This window comes from Sapajus apella, unplaced genomic scaffold (genome assembly GCF_009761245.1).
Source record: "Sapajus apella isolate SASKATOON/1434 unplaced genomic scaffold, GSC_monkey_1.0 scaffold8, whole genome shotgun sequence".
Classification (NCBI taxonomy): domain Eukaryota; kingdom Metazoa; phylum Chordata; class Mammalia; order Primates; family Cebidae; genus Sapajus; species Sapajus apella.
This window is the reverse complement of record NW_022436948.1, coordinates 12,022,982-12,049,754: the sequence shown is the minus strand read 5'-3', so window position 1 is coordinate 12,049,754 and position 26,773 is coordinate 12,022,982. Positions and strand designations below refer to the sequence as shown.

The 26,773-nt window shown below is 40.9% G+C and overlaps 1 protein-coding gene across 9 annotated transcripts in view; it reads left to right on the top strand.

Annotated features, from left to right (window-relative positions):
• Positions 1 to 26,773, top strand: part of ITSN1 (intersectin 1) — a 242,499-nt gene that overhangs the window by 148,009 nt on the left and 67,717 nt on the right. For 5 of the 9 annotated variants that reach the window (XM_032276601.1, XM_032276600.1, XM_032276604.1 and 2 more), the window contains 7 exons: positions 6,685 to 6,932; positions 9,375 to 9,534; positions 13,733 to 13,938; positions 15,021 to 15,103; positions 18,921 to 19,087; positions 22,580 to 22,625; positions 25,397 to 25,518. In XM_032276601.1, the coding sequence (XP_032132492.1) occupies positions 6,685 to 6,932; positions 9,375 to 9,534; positions 13,733 to 13,938; positions 15,021 to 15,103; positions 18,921 to 19,087; positions 22,580 to 22,625; positions 25,397 to 25,518 (1,032 nt within the window). The remainder of the gene's footprint in view (positions 1 to 6,684; positions 6,933 to 9,374; positions 9,535 to 13,732; positions 13,939 to 15,020; positions 15,104 to 18,920; positions 19,088 to 22,579; positions 22,626 to 25,396; positions 25,519 to 26,773) is intronic. The other 4 variants (XM_032276603.1, XM_032276602.1, XM_032276608.1 and 1 more) reach the window with 1 other exon arrangement.

The following is a 26,773-nucleotide window of genomic DNA, read 5'->3' as shown; positions in this document are numbered from 1 at the left end:
TGCATTTTTGTTAGAAATAAAACTATATATGTATTTATGTGTTTATGTATAGTTAACAATTTTGAAATATATGTGTATCCAGCTGTTAATGGTGGTTGCCACTGGGCAGTAAAGAAGGGACTTTCATGTTGAATTTTATAGACTTCTATATTATTTTCAATAAATGTATCTAAGTTGTAATTTTTAATAAAACACTAAACATAAATTCAACTTCAAGGACAAGTATAGCAGAGAATATCTACCCAGGACTGTAATGGTGTTTATTTTATCTCTGACCTCCCAAACATGTAATGAAATGTAGAGTGTACTACTAGGCATCATTCATTGGCTTGCGGAAGGGACAGCAGTGTTTCGATTTTGTGGTGCAAAATGCATTGTGATACTCCAAGTGCCATTCCAGCTGTGTTATCTTTGTGAGGGTAACAATTAATACAAAAAGATAGATATTGACATCTAATAGCAACAGATTTCTATTTTTTTAATTTTGTGAGTTTTGCAGTTAACAGAAGATGAGCATGCAACATGTAGTAGAACGTTACTTTCAGTATCTCTAGGTTGAAAAATCAGGGGTTCGCTTTTACTTTTGTGGGCACAGTCATCAGGTTCTCAAATTCCTCAAACTTCTTTGGGTTATAGCTTACTATAATATGTTAGATTTTTAGAAGTCTAACAGTGTAATGGTGTTTTCTTTTTTAATGTAGGCAGTCTAAGCCTTCAAAATATTTTGCTTTTAGAAAAACTTAGCCCAGTTCTATCCAAAAATATAATTTCTCATGGTTAACAAAAATTTAATGTGATATCTTGTATACAGCACCATTTTCAATGTTGTTGTTCATAGAAAATTATCATGTCTGTCATTCATATGCTTAAGATCTTTTTAGAAAAATCTAGAGAAATACATGAAAAGGCCAATATTCGATGAAGTTCTCAATAAATATTCACTAACTCTGCTAGAAATTTAAAAGAGGAATCAGTGTAAAGTGATGATACAGAGATATAGAGAATATCTCTATAGTGAGATTGAGTTTGACCTTGATGACTAAGGCTTAGAAAATATATGGCCTGTCTTGATTGGGAAGTTCCAAAACTTGGGAGGGTGAAAATCAAATTTGACATCTGTAACCTATTAGTAGAGCATAAGAAACGAGAAGACCTAGGCTCACTGCTGTTTTGTTGAGATGTATCTTGAGCATCTAAATCAGGAGTGTACAATCCTTTGGCTTTCCTGGGCCACATTGCAAGAAGAATGATCTTGGGTCACACATAAAATACACTAAGAATAGCTGATGATCTTTAAAAAAAAATCGCCAAAAAATCTCATAATGTTTTAAGAAAGTTTACCAATTTGTGTTGAGCTGCATTAAAAGCTGTCCTGGGGTCACATGTAGCCTGTGGGCTGTAGATTGGACAAGCTTGGTTTAAATGCTTCTCCTTGGACGGATGCAGGCCTGAACACATCCAGATTGCTGAGGGAGCTTCCAAAAAATAACCATGCCAGGACTCACCCCCAGAGATTCTGGGAACTTTACTGCATATACAGTATTTGAAAGCCTGGCCAGGTGGTTCTGTTAGGGAGTCAATTTCAGGAACCACAATCTAACCTAATCTCTTTTTTCCTGTCAGGACTAATCCTAAATCAGTTCTAGAAAATGTCCTCACAAAAACATCCAAAGAGGAATGGACTTTAGTAGTTGTCAGTCATTAGCCAGTCAGTTCATTCTGGAAATTGTTTGTCTTAGTGTTACTCTTGTAACAATTGTTAACTCATACTTTTTCCTTTTCTTCTCTTGACAGACATTTTAAAAAATGTAGCCAGCAATACCTTTTTCCTCTACCTGCCATAGATTTCCATAGATTAAACATCTGAACAGAGCTCATTTAGTAATGATAGGCCGTAATGTCACTGCAGTTTTGAGGGACCAGTATACACGTGATTACAGGGCTGGCTTAAATCCAGCCCAATCACTGCCTGTTTTGTAATAAAGTTTTATTGGAACATGACCAGGCTCCTTCATTCATATATTGTCTACACAGCTGCTTTTGTGCTATCATGGCAGACTTGAGTAGTTGGAACAGAGGAAAAATTTGCCAGCCTCCAGGTTGGAGCTTTAGAAAAAGTTTTAATATCCTCATCTAGGAATTTGGGGAGAAATCTTACATTTCAAAACCAGCAAATCCATGAAAAATATTTTGCTACCTACACTCCTCAACACATCCTATGCAGCCACTGTCAGCTGGTCTGAATACACAGGCTAAACCTGTTTGCTACACTTGTTTATCATATTCTTTGAGGGAAAAAGGAATTTCTCCTTCCCTCCTTTGTGACAAGGTCAGAGATTTTAGAAATAGTAATCTTACCTAATGAAGACAGCAGCCATTGAGCATATAAAAATTGAGAAAAGAAGTGTAATATTGTCAGGCTTTAGCCAAATGGACTTGAACCTGCAGTGGCTGCTGTGTATATTTGACTGTTGCATCGGTGAGCTACAGTATGCAGTGTGTAATTGCTAACATTTTGTAGATTAGCTGTGTAACATAGTCCCAGAAATGTGAACAGTATCTGGTGTTTGTACTTCACTTTAATGATGTTTCACTAGAATTACCCCCAAATACACTCGGGTGTTACAGTGTGCCTGATAAATGAAATTGTATTGAGACCAAAATTGTTGATAATAAAATCTCCCTTGTAGGCCCCCAGTGGGTAAATTGTACATTGTGTAAAAGTCCACATTGGAACCAGTCATATTACAAAGCCGTTTGTGTTCCTACTTCTTGGCCTGCCACAATCGTATGTTTTCCAAAATTGAATTGGCATTTTGGATAGTTTTCCAAATCCAGGAAGAAATATCTCACATTTTCATATGCTGACCTCTGTGCTCTAAGTGGTTAATTTAATTTAGGTGTTAAGAATGAATGTCTCTTACATCCCCTGAGTCTTAAAATGTAATAATTTATTTAAATTAGTATATTCTTATAAGAGTAAATTAAAGTAATTGAGACTATTGTTTGGGGGGCTTTTGAGACCAGTGGATTTCTTTGCTTAAAAGTGAAATACTGATTTCACTGTTGGCCTTGGGGATGGTAGAAGCTCTTGCTTGTGGAGATAAGAGGCTGATGTGGCCCCTCCTTCACTCCTAAGTGTACACTGCACCAGCATGCTTTCTATCATATGTGGGGACAGGCTGGTGTTATCAGTTTACTGGAGGGGGAGGACATTTCCGCAGGGTTTCAGATCCCATTCCAGATGTCCACCAAAAGTCTTTTATCTTTTTTTTTTTTTTTTTTTTTTTTTTTTTTTTTTTTGACACAGGGCCTGGCTCTATCACCCAGGCTAGAGTGCAGTGGTGCAAACTTGGCTCACTGCAACCTCCGCCTCCCAGGTTCAAGCTATTCTCCTGCCTCAGCCTTCTGAGAAGCTGGGATTACAGGCATGCATCACCACGCCCAGCTTATTTTTGTATTTTTCGTAGAGACAGGGTTTCATCGTGTTGCCCACCTCAGCCTCCCAAAGTGCTGGGATTACAGGAGTGAGCCACCACACCTGACCTAAAAGTCTTATTAACCAAACATGACCCATTGTTTCAAGGGAATGACAATAGATCAGGGGACACAATTAAGCAAAGCAGCTGACCTTTGAGGAGGTTCAAAATGAGCAGATGGGTAGGAGTTCCCGTCAATCAAGGGATTGACTTGAGCCCTGAAAGGATTGCTATTGCAAAGTCAACCTAGAAGGAGCAGGGCACTCCTGTACAAAGAAACAGATTGTTACCTCGAGTGAAGGTAAAGTCAAACCAGGCTTTTAGAACAGGACAGAAGCCCAAGTAAGAGAACTACAGCACAAAATTAGAGCTGGACAATAAGAGAGATGACTTAAAAAAAAAAAAAATCTGGCCAGGTGTGGCAGTGGGTGTCTGTAATCCCAGCACTTTGGGAGGCCAAGGCAGGCAGATCACCTGAGGTCAGGAGTTCAAGACTAGCCTGGCCAACAAGGTAAAACCCCATCTCTACTAAAAATATAAAAATTAGCTGGGCATGATGGCAGGTGTCTGTAGTCCCAGCACTTTGGGAGGCCAAGGCGGGCAGATCACCTGAGGTTGGGAGTTTGAGACCAGCCTGGCCAACATGGTAAAACTCTGTCTCTACTAAAAATACAAAAATTAGCCGGGTGTGGTAGCAGGTGCCTGTAATCCCAGCTACTTGGGAGGCTGAGGCAGGAGAATTGCTTGAACCAAGGAGGCAGAGGTTGCAGTGAGCCGAGATCGTGCCACTGCACTCCAGCCTGGGTGACAAGAGTGAGACTCCATCTCAAAAAAATAAATAAATAAAATAAAAATCTAGCACTTCTTATATGCCAGGCATTGGTGTAAATATTTGTCCGTTCTCACAGTGAGCATTATAATAAGTCAGGTATTTTTATTATCCCCATTTTACAGATGAAGAAACTGAGTTGTCAAGAGATTAAACTTGCCCAGAGTCAACCAGTTAATAGATTGTAGAACTAGCGCTTAAATTGAGATGGTCTAACTGCAGAGCCCTATTCTTGATTGTTACACTTTGCAGTCTTGATACTAAGTAATCGTGTGTTTGGCTCAAGCTCCTAACCCACTCCTGCCTGACAGCACCTTTAGTCCTAGAACCAGGGTGACTGATCTTGATTATTGAGCCTACTAAGAAGCCTGGCAGGACCTGGCTTGGATAGAGACAGCTATGTTTCTAGTGCGGAGCAGCTGCAAAGTTAGAGTGTATCACCAGCATCTAACCATTTGAGTTTAGCATAAAAGAAGATCCAAACGGGGGAGAATTTATCTTAAGTCCTCATCTAGAGAAACAGTTGGGACTGCCCAGAAAAAGAACAGTACGAACAAAACAATTACTGGAAAGTGGCTAGTGTGTTCACGTGGGTGTAAGTGTGAGCAGGAATGACAGAACTGTGAAGCCAGAAATTCAACCTTTGGATGTGTTACTGCATTTTATCCGAGGGAACCCCTTTTTTGGTTGTTTGGAGAATTCTCAGCTTTAAGCATTGCTCTTATATGTGACAATAAAGATTCCCTAAAGTGGAGCAAGTAGGCATCCCCTACTTGCTGAATATTTTGTAAATAACAGGTAGAATTCAGTAGTAAACCTTGCCTTGTATTCTGTTTTCTCTGTCTCTACCCCAAGCATTTTTTTATTCAAATAAGCTAATAAATATTGAACCCTATTACTTACTCTCCACTTAGAACATACGGATAGATGTTTGTTTAATGTAATTGTTTTTTGCTTTATTTTTAATTAGTTTTTACTGAATATTTGAATGGGTTAGACAACTGATATTTTTGTCAGATTTTTCCAAAATCATTGTTGTGTTATGACCCTGCCTACCCATGTCTGAATTCTAAGCAGCAACTTTAATGTCCAATGAAGTGTTTGATGTTTTACTCCTTAGGCAGCTATGAAGGGATAAAAATAAAATATAAGGTTTCATAAGATAAGATCCTTATAAAAATTATAGTAATGAAAATAAGCTTTTTGTTTTGTTTTAAGATGGAGTCTCGCTGTCGCCCAGGCTGGAGTGCAGTGGTGCAATCTCAGCTCACTGCAACCTCTACCTTCTGGGTTCAAGCGATTCTCCTGCCTCATCCTCCCAAGTAGCTGGAATTACAGGCACCAACCACCAAACCCGGCTAATTTTTGTATTTTTTTTTTTTAGTAGAGATGGGGTTTCGCTGTGTTGCCCAGGCGGATCTCAAACTCTTGACCTCAGGTGATCCGCCTGCCTCAGCCTCCCAAAGTGCTGGGATTACAGGCGTGAACCACTGTGCCCAGCCGAAAATAAATTTTCTAATAGCAAATGTGATTGTCCTCCAAAGTCATTCTCCTGTTACTCATAAAATAGTAGGGGCAACTTATAAAGAAAAATAGAATTGTTTTGGCCATTTTGGATGATTCATTTGAGTCAGAATTAAAATGCAAAGCTTAAAAGCATTTGGTGTGATAGCCTCTGTGAAATTTTTGAACAGTATGATTCTGTATTCTCATGTGCACTTTTGTAGAATATGCAAGTTAAATTTGTGGAAAAGAAAACTACTTAATAAAATTGATTATTGCTGCAAATAATGACTTCCTTAATTTTCTCATCATGTGTCTGTGGAGCTTTTAAATGACTAAACACAGCAGCAGTCAGCTTTGCTTCCCATGGAAGCAAATCCTTGTTCTTTTAAAATCTTCCTTGTCCCTATACTGAAAAAATACTACTTACTTATTGGAGGTTTTCAGAGTACCGAATTTATATTGATTGAACCCTTTTCTTTCAACTTTAAATAATAAACCCAAGTCAAATTATTTTTAATAATTACGTGACTTTCTGAGTGATGAAGCCTGTCAGGTCACTTCCCAAATTAAAATATTTAAATTACATGCCTGAGGACTCCAGGCACTTTGTCTCAACTGCCATTATTAGGAAAGCATGGGGAAAGGCTTTAAAAAAAAGTACAGAGAGTAAGAACTTGAATTATAGTGCATTTTTTTTAGCATTACTGCTTAGAGACTCTTCCCAGACACTTGGACTAAAATGAAGAAATTCCTATGCCATATGTCAGTCTAAAGAGGGCAGAGGCTTGGGACTTTGCTGTAGCAAGGTGCTGGGTCTATTCAGGGGTTGATTTAGTTCCACTTAAATTGAAGGTTTGACTTTTTCCACAGGTGGATGAAAGCCAAACTGGAGAACCCGGATGGCTTGGAGGAGAATTAAAAGGAAAGACAGGATGGTTCCCTGCAAACTATGCAGAGAAAATCCCAGAAAATGAGGTTCCTGCTCCAGTGAAACCAGTGACTGATTCAACATCTGCCCCTGCCCCCAAACTGGCCTTGCGTGAGACCCCTGCCCCTTTGGCAGTAACCTCTTCAGAACCCTCCACGACCCCCAATAACTGGGCCGACTTCAGCTCCACGTACGTGTTAGTGGGCTCTTCCTGGTGATTTTTGAAATCCTAATTTGCCATCTTTTTTTTCCCCCTCTAAGTATTTTCATAGTCTTGGGTTGTCCCTCTATGAAAGGGAGCTGGCTTTTACAAAATATTTGCCTATGATCTTGTTTTGTTCACTAGTGTATTTGTATCTATCACTCTTGTAGAAGGAATGGAGAAATATAGTTTCCTAATAATCTGTTTTGACATCCATGTCAGTCAGCAAATTTTCAGTCATTTCCTGCATGCAAATAGCACTTTTTCTTGCCAGGCAGAAGCAAAAATTGAATTCAGTCATGTGGTTCTGAATAAGATAGAAAGCTGTTTCCTTTCAAGCTTTCCACTTTCATTAATCTTACACAAATGTACAGTAGAATGAAGAAGTGTTTGCGCTTGGCCACGGTTAGTTCTGTGCCCTGGTTCATCAGGAAGTGGCATTTTAAAAACTGCGTGTAAGCAGAGGTTTGAGATGATAGATGAAATTGCTGTCCAGACTTCCAGTTTATAGGGCCATGACCTAGATTAGCAATTGTCTAAAAATATTTTATACTAAGACACAAGTACGAGTGATTTGAATAAGAAGTGTTTAAATTTTTTTTCAAGTCGAATCATCTTTCAGAAGAAACAAATCAAAGGCAAAGAATCCAGATGTATTGCTGGAGAAGAATCAGATGGAACAAATAGAGGAAAGAAAGAATAATTACCCAGGGCGGGAGGAAGTGGAGGGAAAGATGTAAGGAATAGCAAGTTTTTCATACTTTATTTTTCCATGAAATAAGGTGAAGGTGCTAAAGAAGGTTCCCCTCATCTAATCTCTGCTTTTAAAAAAAACCAATAACCTTCCATTAGCTTGACTTCCAAATTGAAGCTTTCCCATCCTCTTTTGATCTCGACTGAAAAGTTCTGAAAACTAAAGCTTAGGCTAAAATAGAAGACTAATACCATACTTTACAGGATTTTTTTTTGCTATGGATCAAATCAGGATGACTCTTCCTCAATAAATGTATGGTATGCAGTTCTCTTGCTATAATTTTGGGCATCTTGTTTTCTAAACCAAAAATCAGGAATTATTTTGATTTTCAGATTTGTTTATATATCTTACAAAGATGTAAAAAGTAAATTGCCTTTAGATCTGCACTCACACAGATATGTTTATCTAAAATTATTTATTATTATTTTGAGACAGGGTCTCACTTCATCACCCAGGCTGGAGTGCAGTAGCACAACCATGGCTCACAACAACAGCCTTGACCTCCTGGGCTCAAGCAGTCCACCTGCCCCAGCCTCCCAAGTAGCTGGGACTACAGGTGCATGCTACCGTGCCCAGCTAATTTTTAAATTATTTGTAGTGATGAGGTCTCAGTATGTTTCTCAGACTGGTCTTGAACTCCCAAACTCAAGTGATTCTCCCGCCTTGGCCTCCCAAAGCGCTGGGATTAGAGGTATCAACCACCATGCCCAGCCTGTTTATCTAAAATTATTAAAATCACAAAACTAGAACTGTCCCCAGCATTCAGGACAACTGGTTGCTGTCAGGATGCCACTTGTAATTGCGTGGCATCCAGGCATATGACCAGGTGCTTACTATAGTATGCATGGGTCAGAGAAATGGTGTTGAGAAGCTCCCGATCCATGTAGCACGTAGCTTCTTTTTTCTCATTTAACTATTGTTACTACAACTGATCATGATCAAATGAGGATATTTCTCTGGTACTTTACAGTTACAGAGTGTTTCCCTAGTCACTATTTCATGTGACCCTCACAGCTAATCTTAGGTGGCACAGTATTGTTCCTATTTTATCACTGAGGAAATAAAAATTCAGAAAATGTATTGTAATTTGCCTGAGGGGGTTATTACTAATACATGAAGCTCAGACTCAAACCTAAGCCTAATGCCTTTTCTTCTCCTCTTTGTTCTTTTTTTACCCTGAGATAGAGTCTTACTCTGTTAACCCAGTCTGCAGTGCAGTGGTGCGATCTTGGCTCCCTGCAATGTCCACCTCCCGACTTCAAGTGATTCTCCTGCCTCAGCTTCCTGAGTAGCTGAGACTACAGGTGTTCGCTACCATGCCCGGCTAATTTTTGTATTTTTAGTAGAGACAGGGTTTCACCATGTTGGCCAGGCTGGTCTCGAACTCTTGACTTCAGGTGACCCGCCCACCTCGGCCTCCCACAGTGCTGGGATTATAGGCATGAGCCATTGTGCTCAGCCTCCTCCTTGTTCTTTAACTGTAGAAAGCCACATAAATATACTGGGTTTGTGTTGCACAGGCTCTTCGGTTACCATCTTTCTCTCTCTCTCTCTTTTTTTTTTTTTTTTTTTTTTTTTTTTTTTTTTTTTTTTTTTTTTTTGGCACTGTACTGTGGGTAAAAAGCTGGCATATTAGAGAGTGCCTGCTATTCATGGTGTTGTGCTTTTCCCTCCAGGTGGCCCACCAGCACAAATGAGAAACCAGAAACGGATAACTGGGATGCATGGGCAGCCCAGCCCTCTCTCACCATTCCAAGTGCCGGCCAGTTAAGGCAGAGGTCCGCCTTTACTCCAGCCACAGCCACTGGTTCCTCCCCATCTCCTGTGCTAGGCCAGGTAAAGGCAGCCAGTGAGAGTGTGAAGACTTAGCATGCTATCTAGTGCCAACGACTTCAGCAAATGCTTGTTGGCAACGTCATTTAGAAGCAAGCCTCGTTATATGTGTCTGGGTTGGCTGGCAGTATGGGAATCCAGTTCAGGAGCCAGAAATCTGCTGTGAATAGTTGGGAGTTCAGGGGTGGGGGGGGCACAGTTGACTTCTCCTGCCTGGGTTGATCAAGGAAGCTTTATTGCTGAAGTGGCATTTGAGCTGCATCTTGACCAGCGGGTAAGATCTTACTAGAAAATGGAGAGGGCCGGCATATCAGACAGAAAATGCTGGGAGAAATGGTTTAAGGCAGACAGAATCCGTTTAAGGAAAATCATGGCCCACTCCGTTTGTCTAGACCATTGAGTTTTTATTGGAAAAGGTAGACGGATTAAAGGTTAATGGGAAGCTCTGAAATGCTCTCCTCAGAAAGAATAATGCTGAGAGAACAAAGGTAGTTATTCTGAATAGTTCTCTTTTGCTTCATACAATAATGATAAAATAATGAAATTTCTGGAAATAATTATGTCAAACAGCAAGTGCCCATCTGGGAGGCACTGGGGGTTCTAGGATCGTTTCTGATCCACACCCAGATGAAACACAGGCTCTAGGCAGATCCATCTTGGACGTGTGGTACACAGGAAGATTAGAGTGGAGGGCCAGCAGGCAGTGCCACCAGTCGGGGCCGTTGCTGTCACCTAGCTGCGACCCAGGGCAGGCCTGGACCTGGCCGAGTTCATGTTCACCAAGTAGGGAGGTGCTGGTGGAAGCAGAAGAAGAGAGCACGTGGGAGAGACTGCAGAGGAGAGTGAAGAGGTTGGAGTCACAACACCTGTGGGAGCCGAAAGAAAGGGAAGAGGACTGAAATCGAGGAAAATGGTCCACTTTAAAGGAAAGGAGGAAGGCAGAGAGTGAAATGAATGTGTAGTTAAAGGGAGAGTTGGGTTTTAGATGTGTTGAGTTGAAGGTGATTGTGGGACCCTGTCTGGCAGGCTGTTGGAACATCGATCTGGAGGATGGAAGAGAGGGCGAGACTGGGATTATAGATTGGAGCCATTCTCGTAGAGAACCTTATCAGATCTCAGGAAACGTGTGAGGTCATACAAGGAGAGAGAATACAGGGAGAAAATAGCAAATCCACAGGCACGTGTGTGTTCTGTAGCCTGGAAGAAGAACAGGAGCTACTCAGCAGGAAATGGTACTTTCCTTTGCATCTGTCCCAGCTCAGCATTTAGCACATGTCACATGCTTAGTTAACAGTGACTCAGTGACAGGGTAGGGAGGTTGTTCCAGAAAGTGGAGGTGGGGGAGGGGAGGTTGCTTATGTTATTAAGTACTGTGGTCAGGGCAAAGAAGAGACCATTCGTTGTGACAGCTAGAGCTTTGTGACCTGGGAAGGAGAAGGGTGAAACCACGCTGCTGGGGCGTAAAAGGAAACGAGCAGCAAGAAAGTGGAAAGGTCTGCAAAAGGACAGAGAGGGAGCAGTGTGGAGGGGTCTGGGAAAGCAAGAACCAGCCATGTTGCCAGTGGAGATGGGGATGAAAACGTGAATTGTCAGAAGATATAATTGGTACAAGGCAGACGACGGTAAAGGCACAGGAAAGACGGGAGTCGCTTTCTTCTGGGTGAGGAAGGGTGAAGAGAGATGTTGAGGCTGGGCTGCATGATACTGTTCTCAGTGAGGAGGGAGCCCCAGGCGGCTGTGGAGCATAGGAGAGGTTTGGGACAGGCAAATGAGGGATCTGACAACAATGAAGAATTGGGCTGGTGTGGTGGCTCTCACCTGTTATTGCCGCACTTTGGGAGGCGAGCAGATCACCTGAGATCAGGAGTTTGTGACCAGCCTGGCCAACGTGGTGAAACCCCGTCTCTACTAAAAAAAAAAAAAAAAAAAAAATACAAGAATCAGCTGGGCGTGGCGGTAGGCACCTGTAATCCCAGCCACTCTGGTAGGGGGGTGAGGCAGGAGAATCACTTGAACCCGGGAAGTGGAGGTTGCGATGAGCTGAGATTGCACCACTGCACTCCATTCTGGGTGACAGAGCAAGACTCCATCTCAAAAAAAGAAAAGAAAAGAAAAGAAAAAAACAAAAGAATTAAGAATTGCCAGGTTTATTTTAACCTGAGTCTGTAGTAGGTCATTGTACATTGCCTCAGCTTTCTCTAGCAATACTTCACAGCTTGGGACTAGGAATAATAATAGTAATATAGTTCACTACTGTTATTTCTATCATAGCAGTACTGTGCATGGATCTTACTAAACTCCTTCCCCTCCCCACCTACACACATCTTATATTACCATGGGATTGCTAAACTTTAAGCTTTTTGGGGAAAGTATCATCTCTACTTTACAGATATGGAAATGGAGATTCAGAGAGATGAAACAGTTGCCAAAGTCAGAAAATTAGTAAGTGACAGACCTGGGATTCATACCCAGAGTTCACATCCAGCCCAGGCTGGAGTCATTAGGGCCCATCAATGTGAAAAGGTTGACAAAGCAGACATGGGGAAGATTTCTCAGGGGGAGAGATTCTGAAGTGCCAGTGAGAGCACAGTTGAAAGGCTGACCCTGGGGTCCATGCTTAGAGAAATCAGTGAAGAGGCCAAGAGGATTGGACAGTGCAGACGGGCTGTGGGATGAGGAGCTATGCAGGCAGCAGGCCACTGTGAGAGGGAAAAATGCAAGGTCGGGAATATACAGTCTTAGTGGGTGTTCGAAATCCAGGGAAACCTCCTCAGCTCTGAGGGACTTAAAGGAGTGAATGTACAGCTAAATGGAAGGAAATAGGATAGGGATGTTGTGAGTTTAAGAAGGCAAGCTCATATGAAGACCAGGATTTAGAGGTTATCACATAGATGCTGAAACTACTTGACCTATTGTAAATTCTCTGCTTATCAGACATCATCATAATTTAATGTCAGCATAATAGAAATAACTTAAAAGACAAGTACAAATTGGTTCGGAAGTATCTATCTCTAGGCATTATCCTTTGTTCTTTTCTATTCACGTATGTGATTGAGAGTTGACGTTTCATTTTTTTTACTAAATGCTTTAAGATATTGTAATGGTTTAATGCTGTAGCTTCTTAAAAGATAATAAATGCCTCACCCTGCCTTTCCAGCCTGACCTCCTCCTTCACCCCTCCATGAGACTAGGCCACACGCAGCCCCGGATTGTGCTTCTCTTCCCGGATCCCCTGCAGTGTTCCACCTCGAGGCCTTTGCCCATGCTGCGCCCTCGGCCTGGAGTGCCCTTCCTCCGAAGCCCTAGCTGTCAAAGTCCTTGTCATCCTTCATGGCCCATCTCAGATGCTGACGCCCCTGTAAAATTTACCCTGATGCCCCCAGGCAGAATTCATCCCTCTTTTCTCTTTATTCCTGCAGTGAATAGTAGGAACTCCTTTTTAGTACATTTCATTCTGCCAGGTGGTATATTTGGTTGTTTTTATCTCTTTCTTCCCCATTATTTGTGAGTTACTTGCTAATGATACCATACTGTCCATCTTTATAGAGTTTTATGGTTAATAAAGTGCTTTTCCCTAAATTATTTAGAGGAAGCAGAGACTGTTCTTTTCATTTTTATAGTCTCATGGGGCAGTGCATGTAGATGTACAATAAATGGCAATTACAATGAATTTATGCTAACCAAATCCCTGTTTTATCTAAAAAGGAACTAAAACAAGCATAATCCAGCACAGGGCCTATTACTCTGGGTCCACCTAAACTAAAATGCCAGTTAATGATCTCATGAAAACTCATAAAATTTCTGCTCCAGTGTTAATCCTCCACTAAAAATACCAGTCAGATTGGAAATGTGGAGGTGTCCTGGGCAACTTGACAGTGAAAATAGAACCAAAATATAAAAGGCACATAGCCAGATGCAATGGAATAATTGTGACCTCCTGGCTTGTTGAAATGGAGAGTTCTAGATGGTCAGACAATGACTTTGTGAAGAGACTGGCAGGCTTTTGCCTCCACTTTTGGAAGTAAACAATTGTTGGGAAACAGTGAAGCATACAGCACTCCTGCTGTGCTGCCTCAGGGCCCTTTGTGTCTGTGTGTGCTTGTCTGGCCTATGCTTGTTGGAGAGGTGCCATGTTCACGTCTGCCCTAATTGATAACAAACCACAACATAACGAGAGGTCTTTTATGTTACTCCACACAAGGGTGAAAAGGTGGAGGGTCTACAAGCACAAGCCCTGTATCCTTGGAGAGCCAAAAAAGACAACCATTTAAATTTTAACAAAAATGATGTCATCACCGTCCTGGAACAGCAAGACATGTGGTGGTTTGGAGAAGTTCAAGGTCAGAAGGGTTGGTTCCCCAAGTCTTACGTGAAACTCATTTCAGGGCCCATAAGGAAATCTACAAGGTATTTTTGTATTTATCTGCTTGTATTTGATGAAAAAGAGTATTAGGCATTAAATTACTGTTTGCGCTAGTTAAGATTCACAGGAATTGCGGGATTAGTTTGTCTTCTAGATCTTTTAACTGCAAAAGTTAGAATATATGGAGTACAAAAAGGGAGCCTCTTGTAGATTAAGTGCATTTTTTCTTCCCTCATGGAAACCTATGTGTCTTGTTTTTCATTGCCTTACACAAGAAGGAATTCAGCTCTGATATCTGGAACACGCTTGTGCATTAGTTGGAGATTATGACTCTCTTTATGCTTATTACCAGCACTGTGCCAGATATATGTGAATACTTAGAAACCCAAAGCATTTGGGGAAATGATCAGAGGACTTAATTGTCTTTTTCATTAGGTTCTTACAGCATGGAACCTTAAGGTTGTTGTTGAATTCCTTCAACCATATTGATGTTCAAAACAAATTATGAGCTTTAAGAAGATGAAAATAGCAAAATTACTCAATGAGCATCTCTCAGTCAGTCATCCCTTGAAATAAACTAGTACATAGGCTATGTGTCCAGTATAGCAAAGTGCTGAAAAATAAGAATGCAAGCTCTGGGCAAGTGGCGCGTGCCTGTAGTCCCAGCTACTCGGGAGGCTGAGGTGGAAGGATTGCTTGAGCCTAGGAGTTCTGGGCTGTAGTGCGCTATGCTGATCGGGTGTCTGCACTAAGTTTGGCATCAATATGGTGACCTCTGGGGAGCAAGGGATCACCAGGTTGCCTAAGGACGGGTGAATGGCCCAGGTCGGAAATGGAGCAGGTCAAAACTCATGCTGATCAGTAGTGGGATCGCGCCTGTGAATAGCCACTGCACTGCGGCCTGGGCAACATAGCTAGACCCCATCTCTTAAGAAGAAGAATGCGAGCTTAGAGTCATGCTTCTGTAGTACCTTATTATGTGTTTTTAACCTAGCTAAGTACAACTATTTCAGCTGTGGATTATTTATAGTTTTAAAAGTCAAACAGTTTTAACAGAAAAATCTGTCATTTGTACTATTTTCTTTTAAAACAAAAATTAAAATACTCTCTTCTTCCCTTGTTGCAGCATGGAGTCTGGTTCTTCAGAGAGTCCTGCTAGTCTAAAGCGAGTAGCCTCTCCAGCAGCCAAGCCAGCCGTTTCAGGAGAAGGTGAGGGTCTGAGTTGTATTATGTTCTTCAAAAGGGTCAAGGACGTTGTGTAAATGTTTGAAATGAGATTGAATTTCATCTTAAGATAGACTACACTTATGATCAATATATTAAACTAAAGTAAAACGAAAGTTTAGCTTTTTACAAAATCAGAATACTTTATGGAAAATACTGTCAGATACATTAATCATCAAAAACTGAATTTTCTAATTATATTTTATTATGAGCCCTTTGACTTTTAAAAGAGACCCATTCAGTTTACTAAGAATCAAGTTTTCCGAGCCTCTCTGTAGCTAAATTGTGGTCATTGCTTCACCTAACATAGTCTAGTCTCATCTCACTTATATAGATAAGTATTTCATCTTAAAACTGCACAGACCAGTAGAGTTCTCACAGTAACATGAATGCCATCTGTACCATCCCAAGTGAAACTGAAACTCAGTTTCTTTGCTCTATGAAAACAACCAAACCAGACAATTTAGGCCTAAAAAAATTATTTTGAGTGTTTATTATGCAAGTAATTGCTTTCTTTCTCAATCTCCACTTGGTGACATAATCTTAAATATTATATAGATGCCAACTGACCAAAACCTACATAATTCAGACCCTCATGGTAAAAATCTCATGTCTTTTTTATATTCAGTACAGTCATGATCACATCCTAACTGGACTCCTTGAGTTAGGTGGGTTTTCTGTGTAGATGTCTGAGCAGCGTTAACTGATGCCGTAACTAATTCTATAGTAATTCTTTATGGGTTCCTTGAATACATTACATGAGAATAGAATATTTTATTTAGTTTGTTTGTCATAATGAGATTGTTGCATTCCTTAGAAACCTTGCCTAATGAAAAATAGAATTATTAAATTAGCTGTTTTAGGTGGAGACAGCAAGGATTAAGGCATAATGGCATTTCAGACTCACAATAACAGCGTTCTTTTTTCAAGAGGATTTTTAAAAGTAAAAATTTCTTTAGCTGATAGCATAGCTATAAAACCTTATCACTAAACAAATCGCGGACCTAATTTTTACTATTACCATGAAAACGATGATTAGCAGAGTTCCCTTTATACATTCTCATTATCTTAATGACTTTTTTATGCACTGCTAGAGTAACAAGGCAAAAAGCTCCTTTAAACACAGCACATGCAGTCAATTTACTAAAAAGCAAATTATGTACCTCACCAAAAAATAAGAAACAAACAAACAAAAAAACTTCAGTGTATGATATCCAGTCAAGACTCAGTGGAGGGCCGGAGTTTTTATCTTGACTCTCCCATCTAGTAACCATACTATTTTGTTTATGCCTTAGCTTCCTTGTTTGTAAATTGGGCATGGTAACTACCCTTTGAGATAGGAAATTATTACAAGGATAAAGTGATAACATGCAGAAGGCTTTTAGAACAAAGCACAGTAAATGTCTACTGCTTTTATTTTATTTTTGCTTCATTCCCTGGATTACTGATAAAGCCACATAAAGTATGAGCATCTTCATCCAATAGCAACGTGGAGGAATGTTTATCTATTTGTTTTGAAACATGTACTGAGGCCTCAATAAATAGGTCACAAATGAACCACACATATACTTAAAATTGGTTGACAGAATAGAGTTAAATTCCAATCTTAGTTTGTATTTGTTACAACCATTTTGAAATGACTTAGGTATTAGAAATATTTGGAAAGGTTACTGGCTTTGTGAAGGGTTGGGAGACATTAGCCTTAGAAATTCTGAGAAAAGCTATTTACATATATTAATGAGCCTCTTGTTAATACCACATTGAACATAATCAAATTTAAAGTAAACTGTAAACCAGTTAAAATAGATGATCGGTTGGGGTCGCTCTTAAAATATTGGCTTGGGGATGGCCAGTGCCTTCTGTGAAATGTCTCATGAGAAGGGTAGCTGAAGAGGAACCTCTGCCTATACATCATCACGTCTCTGAGTTTCATTGTCCCCCTAAGACCACTTGCAGATGCCTTAGTACAAGGCAGGGCAAGGCCAGCCTCAGTCTTTCCAGTCTCCTTTATATTTTATATTTTATACTGCAATACCAAGTTCAGCCAGAGTTCACGTTTCTAAAGTTTCTTAAGCATTTGGAAAGTTACTTCAAAATTTGGATCCATTTTAAAGAAAGTGACTTTGAAGTTGAGGAATCACTGGGGAAAGTATTGATTGCCAAGGATCCCATCTTAAATGGCCAAATGTGATCTAAAGAACAGTACTAGGGAGCAAAATCAAAAGGGAAGGGTCAGAGTATGGAGAAATCAGAAAAATGAGTCTATTAATGAAAAAAGAATGACCCTATTAAAGCCACCAAACCCTGATTTCCTTGTGTGGGAAATCATTTTTCCAATTTTCACTGTGGAGGTATGTGTTACCAGCGCCTCAGGGCTAAAGACAGAGAGTCTTCTGTTTTCCCTGGGACGTTTGAATGACCTGTGTCTGCCATGGGGCCCAGTGCTCTCCACCAGCAATTGCTGCTGGCCTCGGGGCTGACAGGTCAACACTGGCGCTGAAGGAGGCCCCTTGTTGCTCCTGGGGCTACCCATGTGAGCACAGGGGTTAGAGGATTTTGTGTTTTTGTCTGTTTTAGTTTTCATTCGCACCTCCTGCAGAGGCTCTGATAATTAACCGGAGGAGTTCTCCATACAAAATTCCAGCCTCCTACTCAACTCAAGGCTCGACATTAAAGGAATATCATCTGAGGTTTAGAGAGAAATATACATTGCCCATTATAAAAATGAACTTTTTGGGTAAATGGTGATTTTTCTGTTGCTTTAAAAAATACGTACAAAGGCCTAGGATAAAATGGAGAAAAAGTAGAAATAAGAAACATGTGCACCTTTCTGTAAATCTTTACTTAGAACCTCCATCTAGGATTTTGTGTCTGGTGATCTTTCTGAGAGTGTGATTTGGTTCTAAGCCTTAATAAAATCAACCAAGAGTGATGCAAAGTTCTACATATAATCAAAAAGAAAAATTTCTTCTGTAATGTACACCCTTCAAATTCAAGACACGAAAGAACACTAGTTGTTATCGTTTAAGACTAAATTACATGAATAATAAAATGTGATAAACTGTGATTTTTCTTTTTAACTTGTTGAAAGGCTTTCTGGGATTGGATAGGCATTTCTTTTATCATCAGTCCTCTCTACCTGTTTGTGCTCTTAAATGACAACTAGATGCCCATTTTTAACTAAATAATATGTGTAACTCATTTTGTGTTCTAACAGCTTCCTATCATATTGTGTATATGACACAATAGGACACAAGTTTTCGGGCACTTGAATAATGAAAAGTATGTCTTGTTTAATTTACACAGAGAATATATCCTATCTAACAATTTTCTAAAACTGTGTTGTGGTACCTTCAAAACTGAAATACAGATACTTAATATGCTTACCAAGAGCCCACATATGAATGCATCTGACCCAGTGTTCAGCACAGAGTAGGTACTATGTAACTGTTAATTAAAACTAAATATAAAAACCATTTTCATTCAATAAGAAATCATGGTGCCAAATGGTAGATCACTTATAAATACTCAGGTGTTAGTGAACGTGCAGTCGGGTTTTTTGTTCCTATGTCTGGGTCTTCCCAGGAATTGTCTCCCTGTCTGCAGCCACTGAACTTTTATATACACTGGGGGAATATGGAGCCCAGGGCATTCTGCAGCTCTGTGTTTTATCTGTGACTAGCCCTTCTCTTGAATGGATCTTGTCCTAACTTCCTTATTCGTAAACTTGCTTTTGCAAAGCTGTCTGGGATTTCTTTAAACAATCAAGCTCTCTCCGTATCTCAATATTTCTCCCCACCAGAATTTATTGCCATGTACACTTACGAGAGTTCTGAGCAAGGAGATTTAACCTTTCAGCAAGGGGATGTGATTTTGGTTACCAAGAAAGATGGTGACTGGTGGACAGGAACAGTGGGCGACAAGTCCGGAGTCTTCCCTTCTAACTATGTGAGGCTTAAAGATTCAGAGGTAAACCCACATTAACTGTTTCCTCTCCCTTTCTGTGTGGCGGTTCTCTTTGCGGGGAGTCACATGATATTTGACAGTGGAGCTTTGTTGTGTTTTGCTAAGTTCTGGAATGTGACAGTAAATCCAGTGTGACCTGTCATTGTTTGATCTTGTCATTTGGCACTGTAGGGTAAGCATTGGCCTCCCTCAAGCAGAACACATAAGGGCTAAGTGGAGGCTGTGACGGGGCTGGTCCTAATCATCTGGGAAGATAATGTTCAGTATTCATCTCTCTTTCTGCATGTAATTGACTTATGCTTTGGAGTAAACTTTCTTGATTAGATCATTATGGTCATTGATTTTTAAATGCCCCAAGAAAGATAGCAATATTTTGCCTGTATAAACAGAAGTATTCTGGTGATACTGGCTCCAGAATATTGGATATTAGAAAGTTTTGAGAATTTCTATTTTTGCCCATACAGTAGAAAGACAAGATCTAAGAGATGGGTACACTTTGGCTAGGCCTTAGAATCTCTGTTGATCAGGACTGAATTTAAGTGCTGTTATCTGTATAAATTGGAAATGTTCCTACTGTTGTTAAATAGAGCCCTAGAAATTTGATCGCATAAACTATGGTCTCAAGATAGTGCAAGTTTAGTGGAATGGTGGGGTGGACCTACCACAGAATATGGGAGTCTGTCTTGTAGGAGCCACTTGCACATTAGTGGAGAGTTTCAGGTATAAATGTAGTCATTTAACAGATCCAATGCACATTTTAAAAAACCAACAATAATTGACTCTTTTTTTTTTTTTTTTTTTTAAGCATTGACAGTCAATTCACAGTTACTTTCTTTTTCTCCTCATACCTCCTAGGTACTGAGAGAGAAAAGGCTGGCAGGGGACCTGTAGGGGCTGCTTTCTCAGGAGTAAGCAGGTGGACAAAGTTTTCTATTTCAAATGCCAGTGGTGTATCCTGGGTCTTCCATGGGCCCCTGTGCTCAGAGCTGCTCTGGGGGCGAGGCTGGGCCTGGTGCACTGCTCCAGTTGTCCAGCCCTCGGCCTGCTAACCTCTCCTGCAGCTCCTAGAAATGATTTTATTTGATTGGATTTTGTTGTTTTTTTTTTTTGTTTTTTTTTTTGAGACGGAGCTTCACTCTTGTTACCCAGGCTGGAGTGCAATGGCGCGATCTCGGCTCACCGCAACCTCCGCCTCCTGGGTTCAGGCAATTCTCCTGCCTCAGCCTCCTGAGTCGCTGGGATTACAGGCACGCGCCACCATGCCCAGCTAATTTTTTGTATTTTTAGTAGAGATGGGTTTTCACCGTGCTGACCAGGATGGTCTCGATCTCTTGACCTCGTGATCCACCCGCCTCGGCCTCCCAAAGTGCTGGGATTACAGGCTTGAGCCACCGCGCCCGGCCGGATTTTGTTTTAAGGGGTGGCATTGTTTTGCTTTTTGGTTTTTCTTGCTGCGGTCTTGAGAGCAGCTAGGTGGAATTCCAATGGATGGATTTACATAACTCTGCCCACCCTTGGAGAATTTTACAGAAGTCTGGGAGAAAATAATTTTGCCCTGTGAGACAGCTGGCATATTGGACTTTTCAGAGCTGGAGACAGAATTAAATTCTTCTCTAGGCTAGCACGTTGAGTCCAGTGAGAGTCATGCAGATGATATTTTAGGGGAGTTGGATAAAACACTAAAAACCAACTCAGTGTCTACTACGATGCATGAAAACTCTTAAAGTGACCTTACCTTTTGGATCAATTAAAATACAAAAGCCATTACTTGTAACATATTTTAAGAAATTACAGTTTTCTGCTTTAATAAAACCATCCAAAGTAAACTTTAGAAAAACATACAGTGATTTTTTTTTTTAAGGTAAGTGGAGTTGTAAGGTACTTTCTTAACCACAGTCTTAAATTATTAGCCACAGAAGAACTAGCAGTACTAAAAAGGTTACATACACATTTAGCTATACTATTGAATAATGAAAAAAATCTAAAAACTCAGCTCTTTTGTCATAGTTGGATACAGAATTCAGTGTAAAAGCAAAATATTCGACCAAACTTAATACCAGACCCAGCTTCAGATACCAGAATTGAAGTCTAGACATAGGGAGGATTGTCCCGTCCTGCTTCCCTTCTCTGTATGGGCAGGTCTGGGGCACACAGTCTGGGAGGCTTTACAGGTGCACGGAGTACAGAACATGGCTTTCTGAATCCGTCCCAGCTTACTGGGCTGGCTGTGGTTTTTCAAAGAGAGTACATTAAAACTACTTGAACTCTACTGTTGAGTACTGCCAATTGCTTTTTTCTTTTTATGGAATGTAGGGAGTAGATTCTAAGCCTGTACTAGGAAAGTAACTCGTCACTGGAATCTTGTTTCATTGTTATTCCTTTTTTTTGATATGCAGCCCATTAAAAAATAGCGAGAGATTGCCATTGTATAACTTTGTTTGTTAATACAGCAGAATCAAGTAAAAATTTAACCTAAACTTTTCCTGCTAAATGGTTGTTAAATTTCAATAAGCAAAATAAAGAGACAGTAAGTTGTATTCCTGGTAGATAAATGGCATATTTTTATTCTTTCAGTAACTTATGTTTAGTTTATTAAGCCTTTTGTTTTGTTTTAATTGGAATACTTAATTTACTGCAAGATAGACTTGAGCATAAATTAATTTAGAATAAAGCACTTTGTAACAACAGATTCCATTCTGGCTCCTGTCCTGCCTCTCGTGGTCTCTGTTCTTGGCTTACTTGGCTGGTTTAAAATTCCATGAGTATCCCAGAGAGGAATTCAACCCCAGAGCACTTTTTAAATGCTTGATAGTTGGGAAGAAATATGCTCTGCCTCTATGCATTGATAGAGAAATTTCAGTGTATAAACACTGTGAAATTGGGTGGAAAGGCCACACAGGACAGCCACTGCCTCTTTGGATAGAGAGGGCTGAATAGGATGGGGGAAGAGAGCGGTTCCAGTTGTCCCTGTACTGTGTTAGTTTTTTAAAGAAGAAAGCTCTTAAAGCAAATATAGCAAAATGTTAATATTTTAATGTGTTAAATCTGGGTGGTAGGCTCATGAGTTCTATTCCCTGTACTTTTTATGTGTGAAATATGTCATAATTAACCACATGGTAACAAGCCCGAGCTTAGTGTTTAGGATGCCGACTAACAGTTTTCCTAGTTTGGAGACGCCTATTGGATTCGACCAGGTCCAAGAAATGCCTGCGCTCGGCATGGTCAATACTGGAGCCCTCTGGGCTCTTACAGGGCCCCATACTCTGCTGTTTCTTCCTCTTATAGAAATGAGTAAAAGCCACATGTTTGAAAGTACTTACTTTGTCCCATGTTTTCCTGATCTATATCCTTGTGTCAGGTGATGCAGTGCTGTGTTTTCCCAGAATGAAAAGTGGGGCTTCGGGGCTCAAGTGGGTTTGTATCATCATTAATCGTTTTTTAAGCTGCATGATCAAAACTTCAGCATGCAAATGAGACCTTTTGCTCTGTTTTAAGGGCTCTGGAACTGCTGGGAAAACAGGGAGTTTAGGAAAAAAACCTGGTAAGTTACAAATCCTGATGCTTACTTTTCAATGTTTTGAATGTAATTGATAGTTGTTCCCCATCTTTGTTGATTAGGAATAGATCCTAAAATAAAAAGAATCTTTCCTGAGAGTGCGGAGAGTAACTCCTCTCCTTGGAATCCATTAATAATTTTACTTAGTTATAAGATTTGTCTGTTACTTCACACGTAAGGAGTGGAGCCGTTACCTGACAGAGCGTTCTCTTGGGTTGTCGAGAAATAATTGAGGTGAGGCCAGGCACAGTGGTTCACACCTGTAATCTCAGCAATTTTGAAGGCCAAGGCAGATGGATCATTTTCTCCAAACCACAAACTCTTGGAATCAAGAGCTGGTCTTTGGTGCACTGGAGGAGAGTCGTCATGACCAGCCTGGCCAACATGGGGAATCCCAGTCTCTACCAAAAAATACAAAAATTAGCCAGGCATAATGGCATACATCTGTAATCGCAGCTACTCGGGAGGCTGAGGCAGGAGAATCGCTTGAACCCAGGGGGCCAAGGTGGCAGGGAGCCAGGGTTGCACCACTGCACTCCAGCCGGGCAACAGAACAAGACTTCATCTCAAAAAAAAAAAAAAAAGAAAGAAAGAATTCAGGCGAGATGCTGAGAAGTTATAATACATGGAGCTGTAGGATTATGGGCTCAGCTGCTTTTCAGTCTTCCTTTTAGGCTTGGTTAGCCCCTTTTCATTTCCAAACAATGCATTCCCAGGACACAAAACAATGGAGAAGATTAGAGGGGCAACAGATATTATCTGAGTGTAGGTCCCATTAATTTAGAGACCATCAGATGGTTTTTGTACACATTGAAGGTACAAAATTATAGTCACACCTCTGAATCCAAAGCGTTTTAGTTGATTTCAATAAAATCACATGTGCTATAAATAGTAGCACAAAAAAGAGAAGAAAGAAGCGGATGTGAAATAATATGGTTTCCATGGCATGTCTTCCTGGTCTAGGTCATTAGAGCTTTTTTGCTAACATATCCTTAGTAAATTATAGGTTGAAACAGTTACTGAAATGCCAAGCGATGGATTTGCTTGTCTGTCTGGTGCTCAGCTCCGACTGGACTTAATGGCAAGAAAAAGGAAGAGAGGTTTCACATAGTCTAGGATTTTATTTTAGTCAGATAAATACAATCAGTGTATGGGGATACATTGGACCACCCCATCAAATCTCTGTTTTAACTGCAAGTTTTCTAAGTTTTGGACGTTTGTCATTCCAGAGGGTCCAGATATTTCATAGATGATGCCCAGGTGGGCTTTACTTTGCACTGAAACTAGCAAGAAAGGACACGAAAGACCGCAGATAATGTTGTGGCAGATCGCTGGCTGCACATGCTAGGTCCCATGAGGAGCAAGAACATCCAGTGCCAAATAGGACACTAGTTTGGTCTTTCTCCAAATCATAAACTCTTGGAATCAAGAGCTGGTCTTTGGTGTGTTGCAGGAGAGTCCTCATCCCAGCGTAGGCCTCCCTGCTGGAGCTCTCAGTCAGAGCCTAGGCTGGGGCAGTAGACTGTGCTCTGGCCTTTCTTGCTTACCCCAAGCTCTCCAAAGCATCAGGCAGAGCCAGGCCTGCAGTATGATCTCCGAGTGCTTCTGTCCTGGTGGCGGACCCCTGATAACACGCAGAACAGGATGAGAGTGGCTTGCTTAAGGGCCAGAGTCTTACTCATTCCCTGGAGTGAGTGGAAAAGTAGAAAATCCCATCAGAACATGGGACCTTTTTGCGTTCTTCCTTTCCATTCTTCATTCCCTCTTTCTTTTTATTTTCTGTCCTTCTTTCCTTCTTTTCTCCTTTCTTTCACAAACCACACTTGGAGAGCAAGGGTAGAGGAGCAGAACAGTTTGTTCTGTATTGCTTCTAGAAGTTCAGAAGGCAGTAGCTGCAGATGTGCCAGAACTCAGGCAGAGAAGGGTTCTGTCTTTTCATACTCAAAATCTCCTGGGCTAGGGGAAATGTGTGTTTCAGAGCCTGGTTTGTGGTACTGCTGGAATTTTTCCCATGGGACTTTTAACATTCAGGAAAAGTACAGAACTGTTTACATTTTTTTCCCTGTGCTGAATTGGTTTTGCATAAAATTCCCTTCTTAACTCCAGGTCCCTCCTGTAACATGAAATAAAAAGAAAGAAATTTGCCCTGTCACAATTCGCACCTGATATTCAGGGATCACTGTCAACATGTGAGCCATAAAGAAGGCGGCTGTGTTATTGGGAGTGAGAATCTGTAGCAACAACATAGAAATAAGCTCCTGCCAGGCTCCCAGCAGTTTCAGAGAAAAATAGCCTTTCTCTTTCTGCTGTACTTGGCAGCTGGAAAAGCTATTGAGTCCTTTAGTCACTTTAGCAGTTTAGTCATTGAGTACTACTGTGCTGAGGTGGGTGGCAAATGAGTCCCCGCCCTTAGCCTCAGGGCATTCGCAGTAATTATGGGAAGGATGTGACAGAAGGTGCCAGGAGTGGGCAAGGAGCAGACCTTATGGAGGGAAGTTGGTAAGTTTCGTGAGATGACCAGGGAGCCTGCTGCCCACTGAGGGCTCGAGGATCAGCCAAGCTCTCGAATGCTGTGTCTGCCTGATAGCTCTGGGAACAGGGGCGATTCAGGGAGCCTTACTCGTTGGGTAGAAATCCAGCCGAATACATTGGTTTTGATGATGTTCATCTGTAAATCTGGGAGGCGCCTGCATCTTCTTGGCCTTTTCTCCTGCTGACTCTAACAGTGCACCGCAATGTTTGATCTTGTTTTTCAGAAATTGCCCAGGTTATTGCCTCATACACCGCCACCGGCCCTGAGCAGCTCACTCTTGCCCCTGGTCAGCTGATTTTGATCCGAAAAAAGAACCCAGGTGGATGGTGGGAAGGAGAGCTGCAAGTCAGTATCTTTTCTACTTATTTACAGTTCTCTATCCAAGTTTCAATATGCAAAATCTCAAAGGGATGCTATTTTATTATAAAGTACAAATCACCCCTCACTACCTAAATTCTGCATTTGGATAATAGGAGATGCCACATTTTCTGTATTTGTTCAGTTCCTAAGCTTCAGGCAGCCGGTAACAGATTTCTGAGAGCTAGAAGCTCATATGAAAACATATCTTTCCATTCCTGAGTTCGGATAGTGAGTGTTGGCATAGTGAGAACTCATATGACGAGGGATGCCTGCATCGTCCTTAAGTGTCTTGGCATTAGAGAGTAGAGCTTTTCCTCAGTGGTATTAGAAGGTGTGGCACAGTAGCAGGTTTCTTTGCATTCAAAGCCACATCCATACATTATAGTATTTTTAGTTCCCCTGTGTGCATGTATGTGCGTGTGTGTGTGTGTGTGTGTATATTAATCATATCTTCTTGTTACACATTTTACCATTCCAGATACCTACTATAAGTCTCATTTCCAGAGACAAAGATGCTTTAAAAAGGTTACTGTTACACAGCCCTCATGGTAAAACTTGTTAGAATCATTGATGGATGCCAAATCTACAGGAAATTTTCAGTAGGAGCAGAAAATGTGCATGGTCTTGAAGTGACCCCCACAGATTGCTTGTGATTTTCAGGGAAACACAGTCATTATTGAGTGGAGAACTACGACAGCACCTGAATCAGGTGATCAGAATGATCAGCAGCGGGGACACCAGTGGACGTCATGTGTGTGCAGCTGTGCAGGGAGGGACATTCAAAAATGTCAGGATCATAAAAGACAAAACCTGTCGAAAGGGGACTAAAGAGGCGTGAGGACTGACTGCAGTGTTAGACTCAGTCCTGTGTGAAAGGAAACCATGCTGGAAGGGACATTATTGGGATAACGGGCAAAATCAGGTTATGGACGCTTAGATTAGACAAAATTCTTGTACCAGTGTTAAATTTACTGAAAGTGATAACTGTACTGTGGTCATATAAGAGAATATTCTTATTTTTGGGAGATACATGTTGAAGTATTTAGGGGTAAAGAGTTAAGATGTAAGCAACTTGCAATCAGATGATTCAGAAAAAGAGCTTACAGAGGAGGGTGTGGGGAGGGAGAAAGAGAGCGCACAGATGAGGGAGCAGCTGGCATTGAGTGTTGACAGTAGGTGAATTCGGGTAAAGGGCCTACGGGTGTTCTGTGTGCTTTTCTTGCCACTTTTTTGTGAATTT